The sequence below is a fragment of the Platalea leucorodia genome (genome assembly GCF_965183815.1).
Source record: "Platalea leucorodia genome assembly, chromosome: 1".
Classification (NCBI taxonomy): Eukaryota; Metazoa; Chordata; class Aves; order Pelecaniformes; family Threskiornithidae; genus Platalea; species Platalea leucorodia.
In genome coordinates this window covers 51,573,239-51,594,943 of record NC_138823.1, presented here as the reverse complement: position 1 = coordinate 51,594,943, position 21,705 = coordinate 51,573,239, and the positions used below count along the sequence as shown (strand labels likewise).

Genomic DNA, 21,705 nt, shown 5'->3' with positions numbered 1-21,705 from the left:
GGGGAAAAGCCCAAGGGTTGTGTAGTTGCTCCACCTTCTGCTCCATCTGCTGCTCCTGTAGGATGCTGGAGCAGCCAGAGATTATCGGGAAGCTGCAGTTCTCTGAACTGAAGTGTATTTGGGGGGCTGTGGTGGAGGTGGCTTATTGACCTTGTGCCTTGGTGAATTCTCATGATCTTAATCATCTAAAGACTTCTTTGGAGGCCCACAGTTGTCCTTTTCCAAGCACCTGAACTTATCCCATCTTCTGAAGAATCTTTTCATATTGGTCTGCCTCTAAGTTTGATATTTTTGCAGAATGAAATTACAGATCTAACTGAAAAACATTTTCTGATATGGCATTAATTAGAAAATACTGAGTTCAGGTGGATCCAGGATACTTCTCATAGGCCACAGTCTTTGCAGAAGGCTGCATTTTTCACCCTCTTTCCCACAGAATAAAGAACAGTGCCAGGAAGGACGAGTTGGTAGGCTGTGCTGTGGAAGCTTCTACTGCCTATGACAATATTATTAATGCCATCAAAGCCGCAGAGGAAGCAGCCAACAAAGCTGGGAATGCAGCTGACTCAGCTTTATCGGTAAGTACCCATAAGTGGCCAAATGATGGTAAACTTGTTACAACTAGATTTTTGATTTTTTTAACTATGAATCAGAGAGGCACCAAAAAAAGACCTGTGTGTCTTGGCATGCCTTATTTGCCCATGGCCATTATATGAGCTGATATTCTGCATGTTCATGAATTAGTCTTGGTTCAGCACTAAACAGGCTAGTTACTGCCTTTCTGATGAGGCTGTCCATATGAATACTAACTGTTCCTTTCTGTGCAAAATAAAGAGACCTGCATAAGGCAAGCCCGGTAATCACTGAAGGTGATTTCAGGTATTCTCTTTTACTTTTCAGTAGTAATACCCACAAGCTCTTCAGCAGAGGAGTAGTATCCTACAGCTGTGTGCTAGTAATTTCTTCCGAATGCCCCAAAATCTATCAGAAGTTTGCTATAGACCAAGGTTGTATTATGCTTAAATTAATCTTGGTAATTTTTATTTAAGGTGGTGTTCTTCACATGAAATCTCTGCCCATGTATAGTTGTTTTTTTTAAACTGGATTGGGCTCTCTCTTTTACTCTTTAAATTTTAGTATAATTATTAAAGGAGTCTTACAGTACCGTGTTTCTATTACCAGACTGTGAAGAGAGAAGACCTATCAGGAAAAGCTGCAAAGCTAAAAACCGAGAGCAGTACACTCTTGAATCAAGCACAGGAGACTAAAAAGACGTTGCAAGGTACTGAGAAAGAAAGTAATAGTAGAAATGTTGGCACAGCATGACAAGCTTCCATTGAACCATGAATTTTCATGGTTCAGCAAAGTTCTGCAGCACATGTGTAACCAGAAGAAGCTAGTTCCATTACAGTGGGACTTCTTGTGATGGATATTTCCAATGGCAAAAAGGGGAGAATGTGAATTTCACACCTCTGCTATGCTGTACACCTTTGCAGTACTCCCATCCAGCAAATCCTTAGTTTTGTACTTGTTTTGCTGTGCAAACGCTCATTCAGTGCTCACTGGCAACACGAGCTGTGTAAGAGTGCAGGCTGGTGCTGCCACACCACCTGTCCAACAGAAAGGTGGTATTTCTGTTTAAAATTCACACAGGGCATTCACTGTTTTGCAGCCATTGGTCCAACCCTTGAAGACATAAAGCAAAGACTTGATGTTGTTGATGGAAAGAAGAATACACTGCAAATTGATCTTGTCACTCTTCAAAATAATCTCAATGGGATAAATAGAGGTCAGTTACTTACTGATGACTTCTGTTTTGCCTCTTTCACCTATTCTATAAGAATCTGCACATGCATTTGTGTGTGTTTCAGATGACATCGACAGCATCATCACCAGTGCAAAGAACATGGTAAAAAGTGCCAAGGATGTCACAACTAATGTATTGGATGAACTGCTCCCAATTCAAGCAGATGTGGAAAAAATGAAGGGTACTTATGGAAGCACACAGAGTGCTGGCTTCAGTAAAGCACTGATGGAGGCAAACAATTCAGGTAAGTGGTGTATTTGCTGTTGCAGGTGCTATCTGAGACCTGCCAAGTCACTGTTAGGTGAGCACAGTCAGTTTTGCAGCAGAAATTTTAGTCATCAAAAAGTTAGGCCCCTAGCCTAAGCTAGTATTTTGAGCTTCCTTTATTGCCAGTGGAAAGAGACAAGTAGAGCAGAAGGTGATTCAGGCCATCCTATGGTATGTGTTAAAAGCTGATACCATGACTGGTCTCTAAAGACTTGGAGGCCAGTGACTAGCAGGGTACCTCAGGGTTCAGTACTGGGTCTGAACCTGTTTAACATCTTCATTAATGATCTGGATGATGGGGCAGAGTGTACCCTCAGTAAGTTTGCTGATGACACAAAACTGGGAGGAGTAGCTGATACACCAGAGGGTCGTGCTGCCGTCCAGAGGGACCTCAACAGGCTGCAAAAATGGGCTGACAGGAACCTCATGAAGTTCAACAAAAAGTCCTGTACCTGAGGAGAAACAACCCTATGCACCAGTATAGGCTGGGGGGTGGACAAGCTGGAAAGCCGCTTTGCAGAAAAGGACCTGAGGGTCCTGCTGGACACCAAATTGAACATGAGCCATCAACGTGCCCTTGTGGCAAAGGCTGGAACACAGGAGGTTCCCTCTGAACATCAGGAAACACTTTTTTACTGTCAGGGTGACTGAGCACTGGCACAGGTTGCCCCGAGAGGTTGTGGAGTCTCTATCCTTAGGGATATTTAAAAGCTGTCTAAACATGATACTGGGCAACTGGCACTGGATGGCTGTGCTTGAGCACAGGGGTTGGACAAGATGACCTCCAGAGGCTCCTTCCAACCTCAGCCACTCTGTGATTCTGTGATTTTCTACTACACTGACTAGAGAAGGGACCTAGACAATTAGCTTAGGCTAGATGTCTGTTAGCTGAAAGTGAGTGAAATGGATTGCATAGAGACTGTGTTGAATACAAGATAAGGGAGAATCACAGTCCCAAACAGCGTCTTTTTTTATCTTTTCAGCACCTTTTTCTGATAAAGTCAAGTGAGAAAAAACATTTTAAATAAGATAAATACAAGAGCTAGCCCTCTATGTTATTGCAGAGTCGTAAGTCATCCCTGCAGTTACAAGACTGGGTTAGAAGCCATATTTAGAAAAATAATAGGTCTGGATTTCTTTTTATTTGCCTCCTGCATCATAGGGTTGTAGTCTGCTAATACTTTCAGTCTTTTTTTTTTTTTTTTTTCCTCCAATCAGAGGAGATGAAAAATTGTTTCCTGTTTTAATGAAAGTTGAAATTCTCATAGTATCTCCTTTTCTCCTGAAATAAACCTGCCCAGATACTGTAAGGCTCACTACTGAATTGTGATGACTAGCAACCCTGACACAAGAATATAAGACATGCCCTACTCAGTTAGGCCACCGGTCTGCCTACCTCAGTATTCACTCTCCAACAGTGGCAGCAGGAGAATGCTCAGGGAATACTCAGGGAATGCACGTAAGCATGACTCCTGTCTGCTGTGCACTATCCTCATCCTCCCCTAGCATCCACAGTCACTGGATAATAATGTTAGAGAGCACATTCCTGTCTATTCTATTTAACATTTTTTTCTAGACCTGAATTTATCTGTTACATTTTTGGTGCTGATTCTGTCTGCTTCCACAAATACCTTTGGCCACAAATTCCAGGAGTACAATAACCTCTGTATAAACTGCTAGTTTCAGTGAGGTCTTCCTAATATTGTAGGACTAATGAAAATAGTTCTGTCATCACCCTTATCACTGCTTTTCTGATAATTGTGTAGTGATTCATATTTTTGCATCTGTTTTCCTCATCCTTTCTATCATCAATGATTTTTTTTCTTTCATTGCAGTAAAAAAATTGACAAACAAACTTCCAGATCTGTTCAGCAAGATTGAGAGTATCAACCAACAGCTGATGCCAATAAGCAACATCTCTGAGAACGTAAATCGCATAAGAGAGCTGATTCAGCAGGCAAGAGATGCTGCAAATAAGGTCTGTCCTGAACACTGCAATCATGCTTGACCCCAGTGGTTTAGACACACAGCAGTACTTCTGTTCTTTTCTCTTTCTAAATCATTTTGTTAAAATGTGTGTGAAAGACCAGACATAAATTTAATTCAACAGCACCACCCAGCACTTAAAGTAACTGTGATGATGGGAAGCATAGTAATTTGTACATAAAAATGAGTGGATGCAGTATTATCCCATTCCATCCTCCTCCTGTAGGTTTTTTTCCAGGGCATTTCTGCAATACTTATTCGTACAACAGCCTCTTGCCTTCCAAGGTACGTTGTGGTGACTTTGGCAGCAGGGGTAGAGTTGTCTCTGCAGCTTAGAGGCAGGGTTCTCCACCCACACATGGCCAGTTGAACGCTGACACTGCCAAAGAAGTCACGTAGCCCTGTGCTCTCATGTCTGCAGCTGCCCCGAGATGTTAGAAAGTTGGCTACTAGCATCTTCTTATTAGACTGCCCTTTGTCCATTTAAGCAACTGCTGTAGTTGCTCAAGCGTGGTCTCAGGTCCCTGAGAAGCATCCCTGAGGTCATCACAAATAAGCCTACAGTTACAATGGAATCACAGAGGAATCTGTGACCATGGTGTAAATAGCTGTAATAGGACATGTCTTTATTAATACCAGAGGTGCATTGTAATTTCCAACAGACAGTCAAGTCCAGCTAAGTGAAGCATCAGGATGTGTATGTAGACATCTAAATAATTCATAGGCTTGCTCTTTAGAGCTTCAGGGCATGTCTTTCCCTGTCCGTGTTTTGAAGGTAACAATTACTTGCCAGAGGTGTGGTAAGGGTTGATTAATTGATGTCTGGAGTAAAAAAGTGCTGTGTTAAGTGATAAGTATTGATAACACAGAATACTGTATTATCCAGTCTGTTTCCTAATTATATTGTTTGGTAGGATCGGAGTCCAAATCTGTAGTAATTGATGGCTGTAGCATGACTAGGATATGTAATAGGTTACTTTGCAATTAAACACAACAGTGAAATATGTAGGAGTAGTAGCAATAGATAATTATAACGTACTGAATTTTTTTTTTCTTAACAGGTTGCTATTCCTATGAGGTTCAATGGCAGCTCTGGTGTAGAGGTTCGACCTCCGAGTAACCTTGAAGATCTGGAAGGCTATACTTCACTTTCTTTCTTTCTCCAAAGACCTAAGACAAGATCAGACACCCCCCAGCAGGCATCGAATAAGTTTGTACTGTACCTGGGTAATAAAGATGTAGGTATATTTTGAGATTTAATCTGATTTTTAAAACAGGCAACACACTTCGAGAAATGGATGGGAGATGATTTATTTTGACTGAAGTTTATAGCTACTGTTGGCCCACTTCTTTATAATTGCCATTATCTGGTGGCGGAAGTGGTTTGTGAAGAATAGTTCATTCCTCCACCGGCAAAGTAACTTGTTGGGTGACTGACTGCTTTGCCCTTTGATGCTTTGCTGTTTTGCTCGTTTGGAAGTTACTTCTCAGTCATGGATACTGTCATACAGTCTTGTCAGAAGTATCAGGTTCTGCAGCAGTCAGCACAAACTCAGCCCAGCTCCTGCCTCAGAGCTTTGACTCTTGTCACAATATAAGTCACTGGGAGTTTCTCTGTTGGTTAAAAAAAAGTGATCATGTCAGTTTTAAAATTCAGTCCCTCAGCCCTTCATTTCTTTCTCTTCTGAATATGCAGAACAGTACAGACCTGCTTGTGCATTCAGGCTTGCTCAAGCACCATCAAATGTTTTCAAAATTTCCTGCATGCCATTCCTATGTATTTTTAAGTCTTGCTATCCAACAGCAGCTCTATCTGTAGAGAGTCTTGTGCATACACAGAAGGCTGTTTAAAGGAAGTTGTTCTACACTGGATTTCACCTTTTTATCCCCTGAATATCTGGCCAGGATGTCTGTTAACAGCATTTTAATTGTTACTTGTGAAATATGGTATATGAATTGTTTGGGAAATTGACTGCTTTCCAGTCACCTCGGTAGGAGCCACTGTCCTTGACTGAGTGTTATTCCAAACATCTTTTTAATTTCATAGATATTGAGTCCAATTTTTAGTAAAGGTGTCATGTTTTCATGGCTTTAGCTGGGAGATGTTACAAATGTGAAAATTATTGTAGCTACTATTGTTACAAAAATAAAAAGCCACACATGACTCTTCAATTAATTGATAACTATATTTACTGAATCAGTGCAACACATTATTCATTGATCATCAGTGCAGCATGTAAGATTACAATTTTTTCGTCCCAGAACTGGTAAACTTAATAACAATTCTCATCATTAGATGGGTGGATTTCTTATGACTCACGCGCAGTATGGTGATGTCTCTGAGGAAGTGCTGCTGTATTTTACCTTCATTAACATTAATCATTTATTAATGATTATTTGCTTTGCTACTCCTAGGCTTCCAAGGACTATATTGGTATGGCTGTGAAAGATGGTCACCTCACTTGTGTCTATAACCTGGGAGACGGTGATAAAGAAATAGATGTGCAGCCATCTGTGACTCAAAGCGAAACTGAGGAAGCTGTTATGGATCAAGTTAAGTTTGAAAGGTATAAGATCCACAGTGCACAACAGTCTTTTCCAAAACCTGCTCAGAACATCTTTTATTGGTGTGATGTGATATTTTGCCTGTCTGTTTTGGTTTTAGGATTTACCAGTATGCAAAGCTGAATTACATCAAAGCAGCAACATCAACTTCTCCAGAGTATGAAAGCCCTTTTACTGCAAGGAATGGAAGAAGTGACGTTCTCTTAAATCTTGATCCCAGCACTGTTGTCTTTTATGTCGGAGGATACCCACCAGATTTTAGGGTACAAAGAGTTGCTTAGTCTTTTAAAGAGATTTCTGTGGTAATCATTCTGTTGTTCTTACAAGTAAAAGTTGGAACTAGCAGTCTTTCAAAGGCTGTGTAAAAGTTTATCCATGCCAGTAGGAATAGATGGGATGCAAGGAGATGCTACTTTCTACAGAAGCTGTCTGGCTTATAGTATGCTAGAACTTAAAGAAGGGAGCATGATGGAATTTCATCTGCTGAGGACAGCATGAAACCCATCCAGCCCTGCTAAGTACTATTCCCAATCCATCCATATGACTCCACTTTAAATTATGCTGCAGTACTCCTGGGGTGGTAGCAGATGGTTTGGATATTATATACAAAGATGTAATAATTTTATTATATTTAGAATGTCATATTCTGTGTCTTATTAATATTTGCAGTAAGTCTTAGCAGTTACACGTCAATGTAAAATTTTTTCAGCTGATGTTGATGGAATGTTTTTGATGACACTATTTTGCAGCCTCCACGTAAGCTAGACTATCCTCATTATGAAGGCTGCATTGAATTAGACAACCTAAACCAGCATATTATCAGCCTTTACAACTTCAAGAGGACATTTAATGTCAATACCACTGAAGTACAACCCTGCAGAAGGTATGATATAAACACAGAAGTGTTTCACAGTTCTGTGATTTTATCGTGATGAATTCTTGTCTTTTCACATTCAGAAGAATAACCATTGTGGCTAAACTGGTGATTTTTTTCCTAACTCTTGGTCATTACTACATTTCTTAGAGAAAATCCTCAGTGTTGGCATGATTCACATCTATGGCAATCTCAGTCCACTGGCCAGCAATTGAAATGTTACAATACCCAGACACAATTCATGGACTAATGTATTCAGCTCCTTTATAAAGTAAATATTAACATTAAGTGCAGAAAAGTCAGTCAGTAATGATTTCCTCTCTGAAGACCATAGGCGAATCCAATAGAAGCCTGTGGAAGCTTTTCTCTTTACTTGGGTTAGATCAGAATTTGGCTCCATTAGTGGCCCTGTACCAAATGCTTTAACTTAAGCTTTTTTAAAATTGTAATGGCAGTAAGTCCATGTGGTAATAATTTTTGCTCTCATATATTCACATCTGTGACATTGAATTATTACAGGTATAAAGAAGAGACTGACCAAAGCTACTTTGAAGGCACTGGTTATGCCAGTGTCACATTGAAAAAAGAAGGAAATAGCCCCACCCAAGTACGCTACGAGCAGACTATTGAGACAACTGCAGATGAAGGCATTGTGTTTTTTGCAGCAAATGGGGTAATTCGTGGAACGCTTCTGTCTGTTTTGTGGCCCAAAAACATTTTTAAAAACTTCGTTTACTCGAGAACACGTTAGATTTAGTAATAACTATAAGGAAATTTCTTAAAAGTGTTATTTTTGTCCATGTGGCAGATTAGTAGATTCTGCTTTATGTTTAATGTCATATGGTTTAGTTTTAGGTAGTCCTGCAAGGAGCAGGGAGTTGGACTCAATGATCCTTATAGGTGCCTTCCAACTTGAGATATTCTATGATTGTATAATGGCTGCTGAATACTCACTTTGTCAAGGCTGAGAACAAAATCATTCCAAGTAGCTCCTCCATTAGGCCATGCAGAGAATTCAGAACGGGGGGCAAGCAGGGAGGATGTAATTTGAACCAAACCAATTTTGAAATACTGAAATTCTCCAAAAATGGAAGTGCACTATTCCCAAATCTAGATATGGGTGGTAACAGAGTAAGGAAGAATTTAGAAAGTGACGTGGTGACTTATACCTGTAAAGGCGCCCAAAACAGCAGTGACACTACTTATCAAATAATATTATAGGCATGTTCGCAATCACTGTGACATATTCTGGATAATTTCTGAATGCTGCAAAAAGTCAGTAAGCATCTTGAAATGACAAAAAGTCCTGTAGAGATTTGGAGAATACATCTGGAGCTGATACTAGATCTGTTTATAACAGTTTAAAATAATTACGGTTGTTGTTATTATAAGTTTTAGTCTGCTTTGTGTTACCTTTTCCCCCAAAAGCTTTATTGAAACAACTAGATAGCTTCATTAAAATTATTCACATGACAGTGAAATACATATGAAATGTTGGCAGTTTAATTGTGTTGGTGTTTTGTTTTTTTTTTTTTACTGCAGGATCAGTTCATCAGTGTGCTCATTAAAGATGGTCATACAGTTTTTAGATACAAAGTTGGCTCTGAGCCTCCAAAAGAAATAGGAACCAATGCAACTGTAAATGATGGAACATATAAACAAGTATGTCATTCTAAACAATCAAGTGATCATTATCTGTAAAAATACACATTAGCTGAAACTAAACATCTTGCTGTGAAGTTTAGTTGTGAAGTTTTCCTTTTGTGTTGAGGGGATCAAGCTGTTGGGGATTAGTTTGGACATGTGAAAATTAATCTTTCTACTGTCATGCTTTCCTGTGAATAAGTACAGTTTTAACAGAAAAACCACCAAAGAAAAAACCTCTTTGACAGAGCATTGCTTTATTTAGAGAGCTGTGTACATTGCAATTATTAACATTATTTTAATACTTAGATTAGTGTTTTTGCCATCTAAGGGTTTATTTCTTCAGGCCAGGCTGATCTTTACAGAGATTACATTTTTGTAGTCTTTTTGTTGTTACTTGTCTACTTAGCTTCAGTCTGGTTGTTTTGGAGCGCTACTAGAGTGAAATCGTAAAGACATTGTTAAAACCTTTGATTGCCGTGTTGATTCATTCTCCCTTTTCCCCTTACTACATTTCCAACTAAATAATGTAGGTCGCAGGGCCTACTGGAGGGAGCCTTTATGCCGTACTGGGTCAAGTTATCTCCATCCAGCTGACTGACCTGGTCTTTGTATCAGGCAGCAGCTCCTGAATCTTCAACTGCAAATAGAAGGCAATATCTGAATGTTAGGTGACGTGTATTTTTAGGGCAATCTTGCTGAGGAAAATAAAACCTCACCTTATATTTGGATAGTAGAGCATTTTCCTTAGGTATTTGCTTTGGCTAAATGCCCAAATTTTGCAAAGTACCTTTGAACTACTGCAATTATTCTGGATTTAAGGCACCAGTAAACAAGAAGAGGGGAAAAAAAACCCATTGTGTCCTGCTCTGTGGGAGTACTTTTAATCTGCTAAATGATTTTTGTTTCTGCTACTTGAAGTCATTCTCATCATTCACCTATTTCAGATTAATTTGCTGCTCGTCCGAAGTAAGAATACTGTTCATGTCAGCCCTAATATTAAAGCCAACATAAAGGTCTTCCTTTTCAATAAGTATTACCTAGGTGGAATTCCACCTTCTCTACGGGAACAGTGAGTAACTATAAAAACACTGTAATACACTGGCTTTGTATGGAAACTCCATCTAAACTCTTTCCTTAGGCAGTTTCTTTCACGCTCTGTATCGGGTATCTTATGTGATATGAAAATAAGCAGTGTAAAATACATGATCATAATCCATGATTTTTGGCTAATGGTGGGATCTTTGTTGGACTGTATCCTGAAGATTGGGTTTGATCATCATGAAATATGCATGTGCAGGAAAGATTGCTCTTCTCCTGTTTTTCTATTTCTTATATTCTTGGCATTTACCAGCTGCTATACTGGTGTGTGCTTTGAAATACCAGGCTACTGAACTCTTTTTCCTTCCACTCCCTGAAACTAGCTTTAATATATCCACACCTCCATTCCGGGGCTGCATGAAGAATGTGAAAAACCCTAACACTGCATCTGTTATTTTTGACGAGACTGTTGGTGTCAGCAAGAAATGTTCAGATGATTGGAAGGTAACTAACAAAGTTCCTTAAAAACTTCTGCTAAAGTTTGCAGAGTCTGGTTTACCTATAAATCCTGGACCATTATGTTCTACTTAGGTCAAAAATTATATTTGGTTAACATGTGATGGTAATAAAAGAACCTGGGCTTGGTATGAAGATATGAAAGAAAGGAGGCTCCACTCCTACTGTGATAGCTTGTTCCAGTACATAGTCCACCCTCTTAATTAATGCTGTGTACGATTAAGAATTCATGTTTACCATGTAAACTTGTTGGCTTCCAGTTGCTGTTATTGATTAGGCTAGAATACTTAAGTTACTTAATATGACTCAGGATCTTTCTTCTCACCAAGGTGCTTATGCTTTGTAATTAAATGACCTATCAACCTTTTTTCTTGAAAGAGCTAAGCAGACTCTACTTCCACTGAAGTCTGTCATTGTAAGGCTATTGCTCCAGTCATCTGATTGTTTTATATGTATTCTGTGCACCCTTGAGTTTTGCCACGTTCTGTTTAAAACAGGACAACGTGATGTTTCAGTGTTGGCTTAACTAATGCTGCATGGAGAGATGAAAACTAGCCTTCTGCTTCTACTTACTGCTACTTACATGGTGCGTGATCCCATTTGCCCTTTTTACTATGGCATTGCACTGAAAATTCGTGCTCATTTGCTTTCCTTTTGTGGCATTTAAACTTTTCACAGAGCAACTTCTTTGCAGGCCTCTTCCCTATGCAGAGAGTCTGACCTTCATTCTCTGTCTGTATCTGTATAACTTCTAATGTATTAAAATGTGTTGGGTTCAAAAAGGCCCAGGTACGTTCTGTCCTGTGACTCACACGGTTTCAGTTACGTCGCTCATCTGCACAGCTCTGTACTTATGAACCATTCCTCCAGCTGCTCACTTTTGTGTCCCCCAATGTGAAAACTTTCAAAGCCATCATCAATGCAAAGAGTAGCTAGAGACGAAGAGCTCATTATGCTCTGCAAGCCTCACCTCCCTTTAGAGTTTCTTAGATCATAGTTAATGCTGGTGGAACCAATTCAGTCAGTCTGTTCTGTACTGAAATAATTGTACTTGCAGTTTGCCTTGTGCTTGGTTTTGACTGGAGTTGGTCGCAATTATGTTGAGTAGGGCAGTTGTTGTCCCATGTTGCCATTTCTTCTGATTAAAAGGAAAATCACTGAAAGCATTATTATCTCTCTTTCAGCTCATCAGATCTGCAGCTTTCTCCAAGAAGGGAACGCTGAGCCTGAGTTCAGCGGGTTTCCCGTTTCCCAAGGATTTCCAAGTTGGCTTTGGCTTTCAGACCATGGCATCGACTGGAACACTCTTGAATTACAATCTATGGGTATGACACATGTTCAACTTAGAATATGTGATTGGTTTTATTTCTGGATCAGTCATGTCTGTTTGTGACTCTGTCAGTTTGGCATCAGTTTGTGTGATAAGTCTCATGTAGATTCCTGTATTTTAGGGCAAGAAATGGCTATTATAATAATCTTTTGAGCATGGCATCTTGCATGTCATAGGCCAGAGAAACTCATCCTGGCAATTTCTTCACTCAACCAACAAGTAGTTCAACAAGTAACTGAGATTTGAACTTGAGCCTTCTGCTCATGCACCGTAACGCCACCACCCCAGTAAGATAACCATTGCCTAATACAGTTGTCTGGAAATTTTCTCAGGAAAAACTGGCATTCTGCCCACGCAGAAACGTTACCATGATCAAATATGCAGAGAAAAGGGGTTGATTTTGGCTATGTTCCCTCAGAAAGCAGGGAGGTCAAAGCAGAACCCCATTCTTGCTGGCTGGAGGAGTTAAGAAGTGAGTGCACACCATGCATTTGGGAAGTAGAGAACTGAATTCTCTGCTTTTTGTAAAAATGATTTAAACAAGTATTTTAAATAACTGTTTGGTGTTCAGACTGCAGAGGTATTTTAAAACAGGTCCTATGCTAATCATGCGGAACTGGACCTAATATCTGGTACTACATGACTGAGAAATGCAGTTTTAGTGTAAGAAAATTTCTTTCCCACAAGAGACCACTGAGAACTGTATTAATGGTAATATCAAGGAGAACTAAAGGCACTTACATTTACCTGATCATTTTGTGGGATTCTTTTATAGCCTAACATTCTTACCATCTTTCTGACACCTGGCTACGTAACTGCGAAGATGGGAGAGACAAAAATGGAAGTGAATAAGACATATGAAGATGGGTCAATGCATTATGTGACAGTAATAAAAACAGGCAACACGTGAGTCCAGTTCTTTATCTGATTCTTTCATGTTGTGGTTGGAGAGAGAAGATTAAAATTTTGTGTGACTTGTTCTTTGGGTACACAGCTAAAAATAGCAAAGGATGCTGAAATAATGAGGCAAAAGGAGATTTTTTGGTCTACGAATGTGCATGCCGATACCTGTGATGTTTCAGCTGAACATCATTATCCATGTCTTTTACAGATTGTGCGAATTTTGACTGCTCGTCAAGCCGGAGCTTTGGAGCTCTTCCCCTTCCCATAGCCTTTATATATGTCACTGTAACATAGGTGGCTAAAGGCCCAGGGAAGAAGCTAATTTTGTGTCTGTTTTTTCAGTAATGATCTGTTACATAGATATCACAAGAGACAATTTATTGAAAAGCTCCTAAATCATACTGATTTCTGTGGAACACATAAAATGACAGAAGTGTTAGTTAAAGTGGAAAGTTTTGAAAGATTGGCTATAAGTTTGGGTAATTATAACTTTATTAACTTATTATCTGTACTGGCTGTTGCTAACATGTCAAGTGCACCACTTTGACACAAAGGATGAAATCCTGTCCTATAGTTGCCAATGAGAGTTTTTCATTAATTTCAATTGGACCAGGATTTCACTGTAGGACTGACGTACTAGCTTCAACTCTTGCTCAATATCTACTACCAAAAAGCAGAGCAGTTTCACAGCAGTCAATGAGCACATACTGAAAAAATCCCAGAAGTAAGCTAACGAAGCTCTAGCATAATTACAATGTAATAAGAAAACACTTCTGTCCAATGGTTCTTTTATATATATATATATTTCATTTAGGTTCATGACTATTCCTTTAGGTTTCATGCTTATTTTTATTCACTTTGTTTCAGAGTACGTCTGCTGGTTGATGATATGTCGAGATCAGTATCAATTGATGCTCCAAGAGGAGGGGCATTAATCGAACCTATAAAATTTGGTGGAGATAATTTTGAAGGTTGCATCTCAAACATCTTTATAGAAAGGTATTTGGCCTAGAAAGTTTTTAGTTTTGTGCATTTTGGCCTGTTTTCCTTCTTTAATCATATTAAAATCACTTTTTGCTAAATTGCTCTTCTTCTACATGTGTGAATCCTTCCTGAATTCATAACTTTGCTGCCCCCAAATATTCTTTTGTTCAGGCAGATTATACATGGTATCAAGTTGTAAGTAAATCTGCTGTTCAGTTGTAATGGAATTTTAGTCTGAATCATACCTGTTTAGTAGTCTTTTAATCAAAGGATGAACTCAACGTAGTGAATTGGAAGTATCCCAACAGGCATCCAAAAAGATCTGTTATTGTATCATTATAGCTACACAGGGAGCCAGGTAATGAAACGAGCAAAGCTTACTGGCAGAACCAAAACAGTTACACAAACGAATGAGAGCACATGTATAAAAATCAGGTGTCTGATTTATGTTGTCTCTTTTTTCACATGTGTTTTTCTGGTTATTAGAGACATCTTACAGGCAAAATTTAGGAGAAAAATCAGGCATAAATATGTTCTTTAAAGAAAAGTACTCTTTGAGTCACAAGTGCTGTCCCCGTGGGCTTTGTTTTAGCTAAGTTTTGATGAATATTTATACATGTGCAGAGTTTACAAAAAATAGTGTATTTTGATTTGATTATCATAGAATCACAGAATGGTTTGGGTTAGAAGGGACCTTTAAAAATCATCTAGCCCAACCCCCCTGCCACGGGCAGGGACATCTTTCACTAGATCAGGTTGCTCAAATGATATCTTCATTTAAAGCACTGCAAGACAATGAGGTAACTTGTATATTAACCTTCCCATCAGAAGCCAAATTTGGAAAATTGCAAAAATAGATGGAGAATTAATATTGTATTTAGTCTGATCAAGCAAATGGAGAACTGGACCAGAATTGAAGAAGTTCAGGTTCTGCTCCCAACTCTACCACTCTTCTAGAAAACCACGGGCAAGGAGCTTTGTTGCTTTTTCTAGTTGTAAAATGTTTTGTAATTTACTGATTAGAGATGCTGTGTACAACTTACTTACAAAATGATAGCATTATTTAATATTATTCTTTATACACAGAAGAAATGGGTTTTGACAGTCTTTCTGATAATTTGGCTATAATACTGAAGCTACATATTAAGTTGTGGTGGGCTTTGCCCCTTGACAAATCTCATTAAAACATCTTATTTTAGGAGAGAGTGAATTATTGAGTTAGCAGGACCTGGTGTTGCCATTTTTTCTTGATCTACCACTGGTTATGCATAATTAACCAGCAAAGTTTTGTAGTCTGATCCAGAAATCTTATTCAATCAAGGTTGCTGTCATTTTTTCCCCTTTTTTTTCAAAGCCAATATTTGTTTGTTTTTTTTTAAATAGACAGCTTTTAGCAAAAAATACTTTGTTTAGAAGAGATGAGAACAAAGCATCAGAGTTTTTTCCATAGCCAAAAAGAAATGGGCAGAACCAGGACAAACAGGAATACTGTTTACAGCATTGAACCTATATTTTTCATCAAAAAATGAAAACTAGTACTTTAACATCAGGTTACTGGGAAATGTATTTTGTACAGAACACAGTTTTACAATATGTTGTTGATTACGCTAAAGAAAAGGAATACTGTGTCACAGCACTAACTGCGTTCATCACTCTAGGGCAGGTCAGCTCCCTGAAGTTCAAAATCTTGTTAATTATACTGCAAAGACTGGTGTATCCCTCGGAGCTTGCCGCAAATACGAGAACCTTGAACCACTGCTGCTGAAAGAATTTAAAAATCGTCTCAGGTTTAAGATGCTCAAGGTATGCTTATTTTTACTGTCGTCTTTGCTCCGTATTGATGCCAAAGCTTTGTCTGCACAGCCATGGTTTGTAGAACTGAGATTCAGATGTTACTATTTTCCTTCCGTCTCACATCTGAAGCAAGCTCTTTCTGTGTTGAAGTTCCATGCTAAACCCATACCTGCCCAGAATGACAACAGCTGCTCTGTCCTTTAGAGAAGGCTGTTGACTGCCTCAGAGGGGAACTCTGAAAGTGTAGACTGAAATTTGTTTTCATGTTCACGCTCAATAAATGTTTCAATTCTGTCTTACAGGCACAGAATGAAAAATATCTTGATTATTTGAAAGCCGCTAATGTGCAAAACCAGCAAAACCACAATTCACCAGCTCAGTTAAATGTCAGCAGTGAAGCGTATCTCCTTGGAAACACACCCAGCAGTTTCATATCTTACATGTTTTCTCCACCCTCATCTACAGACAGGTAAAACAAATGTTCTCTGTTCTCCTCCTAATAGAATTGTCAAAGCTGCTTGAATCTTTGGGTGCCAAGAGCTAGGATTTTCTTCTTGCTTAGGTCTTGGGGCATAACAGAAGAGTGGTTCTAAAGTTTCAGGCATTTTTTTTTTGCTAACATTTACCCAAACTGAGTAGATTGACTTGGATGTGGTGGACAATTACAGTGCATATTGATGCCAAGTCCTAAGCCTGAATATGTCAACTTTCAGTCACATTCAGAAATACAGGCAATGTAGAACACTGTGATTCCACCCAAAAGCCATTCTGCATTTCACAAATGGAGTTTCACTGGCATTCTTCTGGAGAACAGAAAGAATACAACAACTAACAAAATAGACCTATATTTCAATATGTTCACTTTCCACTACAGGTTACAATTTTCTGTAGATGTACGGACTCGATCATCAAGAGGATTAATAGTTTTCATGGAGGAAAAGTCTGAGGACTCTTATATGGCTCTCCACATTTCAAAAGGACGTTTTGTCTTTTCAGTTGGCTCTGGAGGAAAACGAGTCAAAATGAAAACCAGTATTAAATACAATGATGGGCAATGGCACACTGTAAGTAGTATGGCACAGGAAACATGGTGAAAGCACAATTAGCATTCAGCAGGCACAGCCTATTGAATTTTTAAGTTACTAGAAATTCTATTTCGGTCATCTGAAGTTAGTTCCTATGCCTGAAAGGTCATGTGGTTGACAGGTCTCTGTTATGAGAGATCTTACAGAGACTGATGGTCCCAGCATGTTACTTTCAGTTTAAATATTTCAACAATATGGTGTTTAAGTTAAAGAAAAAAAAATCTCCAGTGGCTTTCACTGGCCTTGGCGTTTTTCATTCTGTTATGTTTGCACCCTGCAAAGGTGGTCTTCAGCACAGATGGGAAGAATGTCCGCCTTGTTATTGACGGTCTAAGGGCCCAGCATGGAAGATTAGCAACAAATTCTGCCATCAGCATTGAGCCACCAATCTACGTGGGAGGACTGCCATCACTGAAAAGACAGGTAAATAATTGACACATCCACCCCCACGCACTTGCCATGCTGCCCTAATTACATGTGAAAGTGTTAATATGCAGGATTTCCATGTTGAAAAGGTTTGGGGGCTATTTCCAAGCACCAGGTGAGCACCATCTGTGACTGGTGTTTGCAGTTGTTCATTATAGATCTTTTTCCTCACCTGTTCACACAGCTCTCAGCTGGACCCATATTTTCAACGCGTGTTGCTGGGACACTGATGACAACCATGTACTGTTTTCATTTCTAGTCTTTAAAAAATAGAAAAGACCAAAGTCACATTTGTAATTCCAGGAATACCCTCTTCCTGCAGAATATTTACCTCAGTGGACTAAGCGATAATCTGTAGAGAAGCAAAGAAATCCGTCTCATTAAGGAATTATGAACGTAGAACTGGATTTTAATCTGAAATATGTGTGGTTCCTATTACTTTAAAAATTGACAATTAACGATGCAGGGCATTTTATAAAATCAGATTTAAATAAACAGCCTCTTAGGAAGGGAAGGATGTACTAGAGATTTTACAACTCCTGTTGCATTGTCTTTTTGACACATCATTGGGAAGCATCTGTTCTGCAAGCAGGAATTATGCTAACTCAAAATCAACTGTTACTTTCCTGTTTTAAGCTCTTTTTTTTAATTTTGAGCTACCTTTTCACTGCATCAGAGATCGGTTTTAGGAGCCTTTAGTGCCAGTTGGCTTTCTACAGTTCAACAGTACAAAAGAACTGATGGGTATTCTCACTAAAAAAATTGCCATCACACTTTATTATTCATGTTTTGAAATATGCTTTCAGAATATACCAATGAACAGTTTCAAGGGTTGCCTGAGGAATTTTAAGATGAATGGCAAAGTCATGAATGCACCTCAGCAAAAAAATGGTGTACTTCCATGTCTGGATGTTCCCATGGACACGGGGATTTATTTCTTTAATGAAGGAGGATATATCACCATTGGTAAGCTGTGTAGAGATTATGGTATATGGAGTTGTGTCTTAAGTGTGTATGTGTAACGATTTTTTATTTTATTTTTTACGTGGTTTTCCAATTACCTCCTATGATCATTCCTCTACCCCCTGCTTAATTCTCCACAGGTAATTTGCTGATGGGCTTGGATTATAGGATTGTATTTACCATTCGACCAAGGACTTCAACAGGTATACTCCTCCATGCTGGAAGCAAGCAAGACAACTACTTGACTATTTACATGGAAGGAGGAAAGGTAAGTACGGGCTGTGTTTCCATTTCAGCTGCATTGCCCTCATTCAGCAGGGGGAATTCTGAACGTGAACTCTGGACTTACGTGTTACAACATTTGCCTATGGGTATAACATTAAACAACTTCCTCAGAGATGTTTAAAACCATCACATGGAAAATTGAGCATTTAACCTGTCTCTGTGCTTACGTTAGGAGCTCCCATTGCGTGCACACTAGCTCACACGTGCTTTCTTCACAGTGGTCAGCAGCAGGGCACAGTCTTAATTTTCTCAGGCTTCTGAGCCTTTGCAAAAACCCACTGGGGTTTTGGCCAGAGGCTACAAAACACCATGGCTTATTCCCACTCCTACGTCAGTCATCATGTGGCTGTACTGATGCAGCTCCATAACCCCATCCGTTACAGAACTTGAGCAGTCTTGCTTTGTGTTAGTATCTTCCCCTCTAATTGATGGGTGTGTCATGGTGGTGATTATTATCACTGTTGCTTTTTCATAATGTAACAGCTTCAGAATGTGAGTCTTGGACTACAAAACTACTGTGGTTGCTGCTGGAGAGACATCAAATAAAAGATGTCAGTGCTCCACAGAACCTGCTGTCTCATGGCACGGTTTAAACCAGCATGAGTCTACCTAACTTCAGAAAGCTCAGCTTTGCTTTCCTCTTCCCAGATTAGGGAAGTTATTTTTATTATTTATCTTTTTGTCGTTAGTTAGTTTCCCCCAGATCACAGATCTGGGTCAAGACACAATTAGCACATGGAAGCAGGGGCATCAACAGCTGGGGACTCCTTAGGGGCAAGATTGACCACTTTTTTCAGCAGTAACTTAGATTGATGCTGCCTGTCAGCATGGACAGGATGCAACAGGAAGGAATAAAAGGTCAATGGGACACCATCAATCAGCCTGATCGGAAGTGGACTCAGCATATCAGTTACCTGACCATTACTAAGTTTGTTGTAACCATCACACCAAAAGAGAGTTTGAAAGGAAGATGTTGAAAAAAAACCATAATGTACTCACAAGGAATGAGAAGTAAGACGTGAGAAAGCACAAGCAGGTGCTTGTTCGAAATGTTGTCGTAGTCAGGCTGCAAGCTCCGTGAGTGAATTAGGAGTAGTCCAAAATTGTGTGAAAGGCCAGCGACATATATTGCAGAGATTCTCTCAGGAGATGCCCAGCATGTAGATGACTGCTTTGGGGAAAGGAAGGGGAAGGGGAAAGGGAAGGGGAAGGGGAAGGGGAAAAGGACAAGGAAAGGGAAAGGGAAAGGGAGGGACAGCGAAGGGGAAAGGGGAAGGGGAAGGGGAAGGGAAGGGGAAGGGGAAAAGGACAAGGAAAGGGAAAGGGAAAGGGAGGGACAGCGAAGGGGAAAGGGGAAGGGGAAGGGAAGCCTAGTAGGAAAGACCTTGTCTCAGAGAGAATATGTCAAAAGAATTAACATAATTTTGGAAGACTGAGGGGGAGAGACAAAGGTATGTATTTATGCTTGTAAAATTTGTCAGATATCCTCTCCTGGGATTCTATTAGGGAAATTTACTTTCCTCTTGCAGAGGATAATTTCTGAAGTATGTATACAATGACTGTGACTCTTAAAACTGGGTGAAACCCAGCCATCACAAGTTCAGTAAATTACTTAAAAAGTACTGTATTTTTCTGTTGATCTTTTCTTTGCCACAGTAACTTAAAAGATGATAACTTTTTTACAGGTCATTGCTGCTGGAAATAGTGGTGCTGGTGAATTCCAGACATCAGTCACACCTGAGCAACCTCTGTCTAATGGACAGTGGCATACTATTGCAGGTACATTGTGTCACACCAGTTCTTCTGAAACTTGGAAAGGACGGTGCACACAGAGCACTGCAGCTCCAGATTCTTATTAATCATTTCACTTCTGTTTATTCTGAGAATGCTCTTTAGAACAATATAAGTGTCTTGTGTTAATTCAAGGCTTTACATAAGATGGGTTTTTTGGGCTGTATTTAGCCCCAGAGTACCTAGATGTGTCAATCTGACTTTGAATTAAAACAAAATGTATTCTTCCTACGAGTTACATTTCAAGACAGATGCTATTTAAAAATAGTGCCATAGTTGATTCTCTAATAGGGTTGAGAAAGAGTACTCATTTACCTGCTGCTTTGCAGTCTCTCAGAAGGAGAACACGGTGCAGCTAGAGGTGGGCACACAGAGTAACTATACCACTGGACTTCCACCCTCTCCTCCTAGACGTATTCATCAGCCACTCTACTTCGGCAAAATTCCAGGTAATATTATTGCTTCTTATTTTTTCATGTATCTACTGGATTTTTCCTTTCCAAAACAAAGGTCCCATTCAGGCATGTAGTCCTATATCATTCCCCCTCTTTTGAAAGCCTTGCAGTACTTAATGTTCTTTAAAATCAGTCTCATTTTATTAACTTCATCTTTCTACCTTGTTTTTTGTAGCAAATTTGGACACACTGCGGCTTCCAGTTAAAGATCCATTTTTTGGCTGTCTTCGGAATATTAATATCAATGACAAACATGTCTCCACCAGCAGAATTTCAGAGGTTCATGGTGTAGTGAGTTTGCACGGGTGTCCAGCGAAGTAACTTTGCTGTTATGGTATTTGTACACGCATCAGGTTGGGTCTGCTGAAGTACTGTGTGAATTCATGCAACGTGGGTTCCCGTTTTGCTGATCACCCTGTCACTGTCATCAGGCTGGTTATTCAGAACAGCTGGTGAGCAAATGCATCCTCTGGATGTGGACTGCGCCAAAGCAAATTACAAGTATTTGCTTTGATAAACTCCCTTTTAAATGTTATTGATTTCCAAGGTAATCCATTGTGCCTTTTGAAATATATGCAGAAAATATAACTGTATATACCCTACTGGGCCAAATTCTGCTCTCGCCTGCAACAGCATAGACTTGAGTAACTCCAGTGTCTTAATTTTGGAAATTTGCCTTAATGCTGGTCATCTTGAGAGCAAATTTGATCCACTAATATAAAGAATTTTATAAAAATATAAATCTCTTTGGATTGATGTTTATACAAAAATGTACATTAATGTTAAAAGTAATAATAATAATAATATAAATGGAGTTTGAAGCACTTTAAGGAGTGGAACTCTGGGAGTTTGTTACAATGCTAGGAATTCTGGGGCCAAATAAATGCAGTATGTTCTTAAAACCATCCATTTTCTTGTTTGGTTCTTTTAACCTGGTGTTTCTTTTTTGTGCTTTTTACAGGCTGCTAAATCCTGCTTGCTTTATGCAA

At 39.3% G+C, this 21,705-nt stretch overlaps 1 protein-coding gene across 1 annotated transcript in view; it reads left to right on the top strand.

The window, feature by feature from the left end:
- The window catches only part of LAMA3 (laminin subunit alpha 3), a gene marked incomplete at its 5' end in the record, with an annotated part of 121,562 nt that extends 100,072 nt beyond the window's left edge, over window positions 1–21,490 (top strand). The window contains 25 exons of the mRNA XM_082310155.1: window positions 437–578; window positions 1,183–1,282; window positions 1,673–1,789; window positions 1,872–2,051; window positions 3,910–4,052; window positions 5,122–5,298; window positions 6,476–6,627; window positions 6,726–6,888; window positions 7,375–7,508; window positions 8,019–8,172; window positions 9,042–9,161; window positions 10,091–10,215; window positions 10,568–10,688; window positions 11,885–12,025; window positions 12,806–12,936; window positions 13,801–13,932; window positions 15,576–15,720; window positions 16,020–16,180; window positions 16,586–16,775; window positions 17,079–17,219; window positions 18,029–18,188; window positions 18,326–18,453; window positions 20,156–20,249; window positions 20,591–20,710; window positions 20,892–21,490. Of these exons, the coding sequence (XP_082166281.1) occupies window positions 437–578; window positions 1,183–1,282; window positions 1,673–1,789; window positions 1,872–2,051; window positions 3,910–4,052; window positions 5,122–5,298; window positions 6,476–6,627; window positions 6,726–6,888; window positions 7,375–7,508; window positions 8,019–8,172; window positions 9,042–9,161; window positions 10,091–10,215; window positions 10,568–10,688; window positions 11,885–12,025; window positions 12,806–12,936; window positions 13,801–13,932; window positions 15,576–15,720; window positions 16,020–16,180; window positions 16,586–16,775; window positions 17,079–17,219; window positions 18,029–18,188; window positions 18,326–18,453; window positions 20,156–20,249; window positions 20,591–20,710; window positions 20,892–21,037 (3,517 nt within the window). The 3' untranslated portion in view covers window positions 21,038–21,490. The remainder of the gene's footprint in view (window positions 1–436; window positions 579–1,182; window positions 1,283–1,672; window positions 1,790–1,871; window positions 2,052–3,909; window positions 4,053–5,121; window positions 5,299–6,475; window positions 6,628–6,725; window positions 6,889–7,374; window positions 7,509–8,018; window positions 8,173–9,041; window positions 9,162–10,090; window positions 10,216–10,567; window positions 10,689–11,884; window positions 12,026–12,805; window positions 12,937–13,800; window positions 13,933–15,575; window positions 15,721–16,019; window positions 16,181–16,585; window positions 16,776–17,078; window positions 17,220–18,028; window positions 18,189–18,325; window positions 18,454–20,155; window positions 20,250–20,590; window positions 20,711–20,891) is intronic.
- Between the last annotated feature and the right edge of the window lie 215 nt (window positions 21,491–21,705).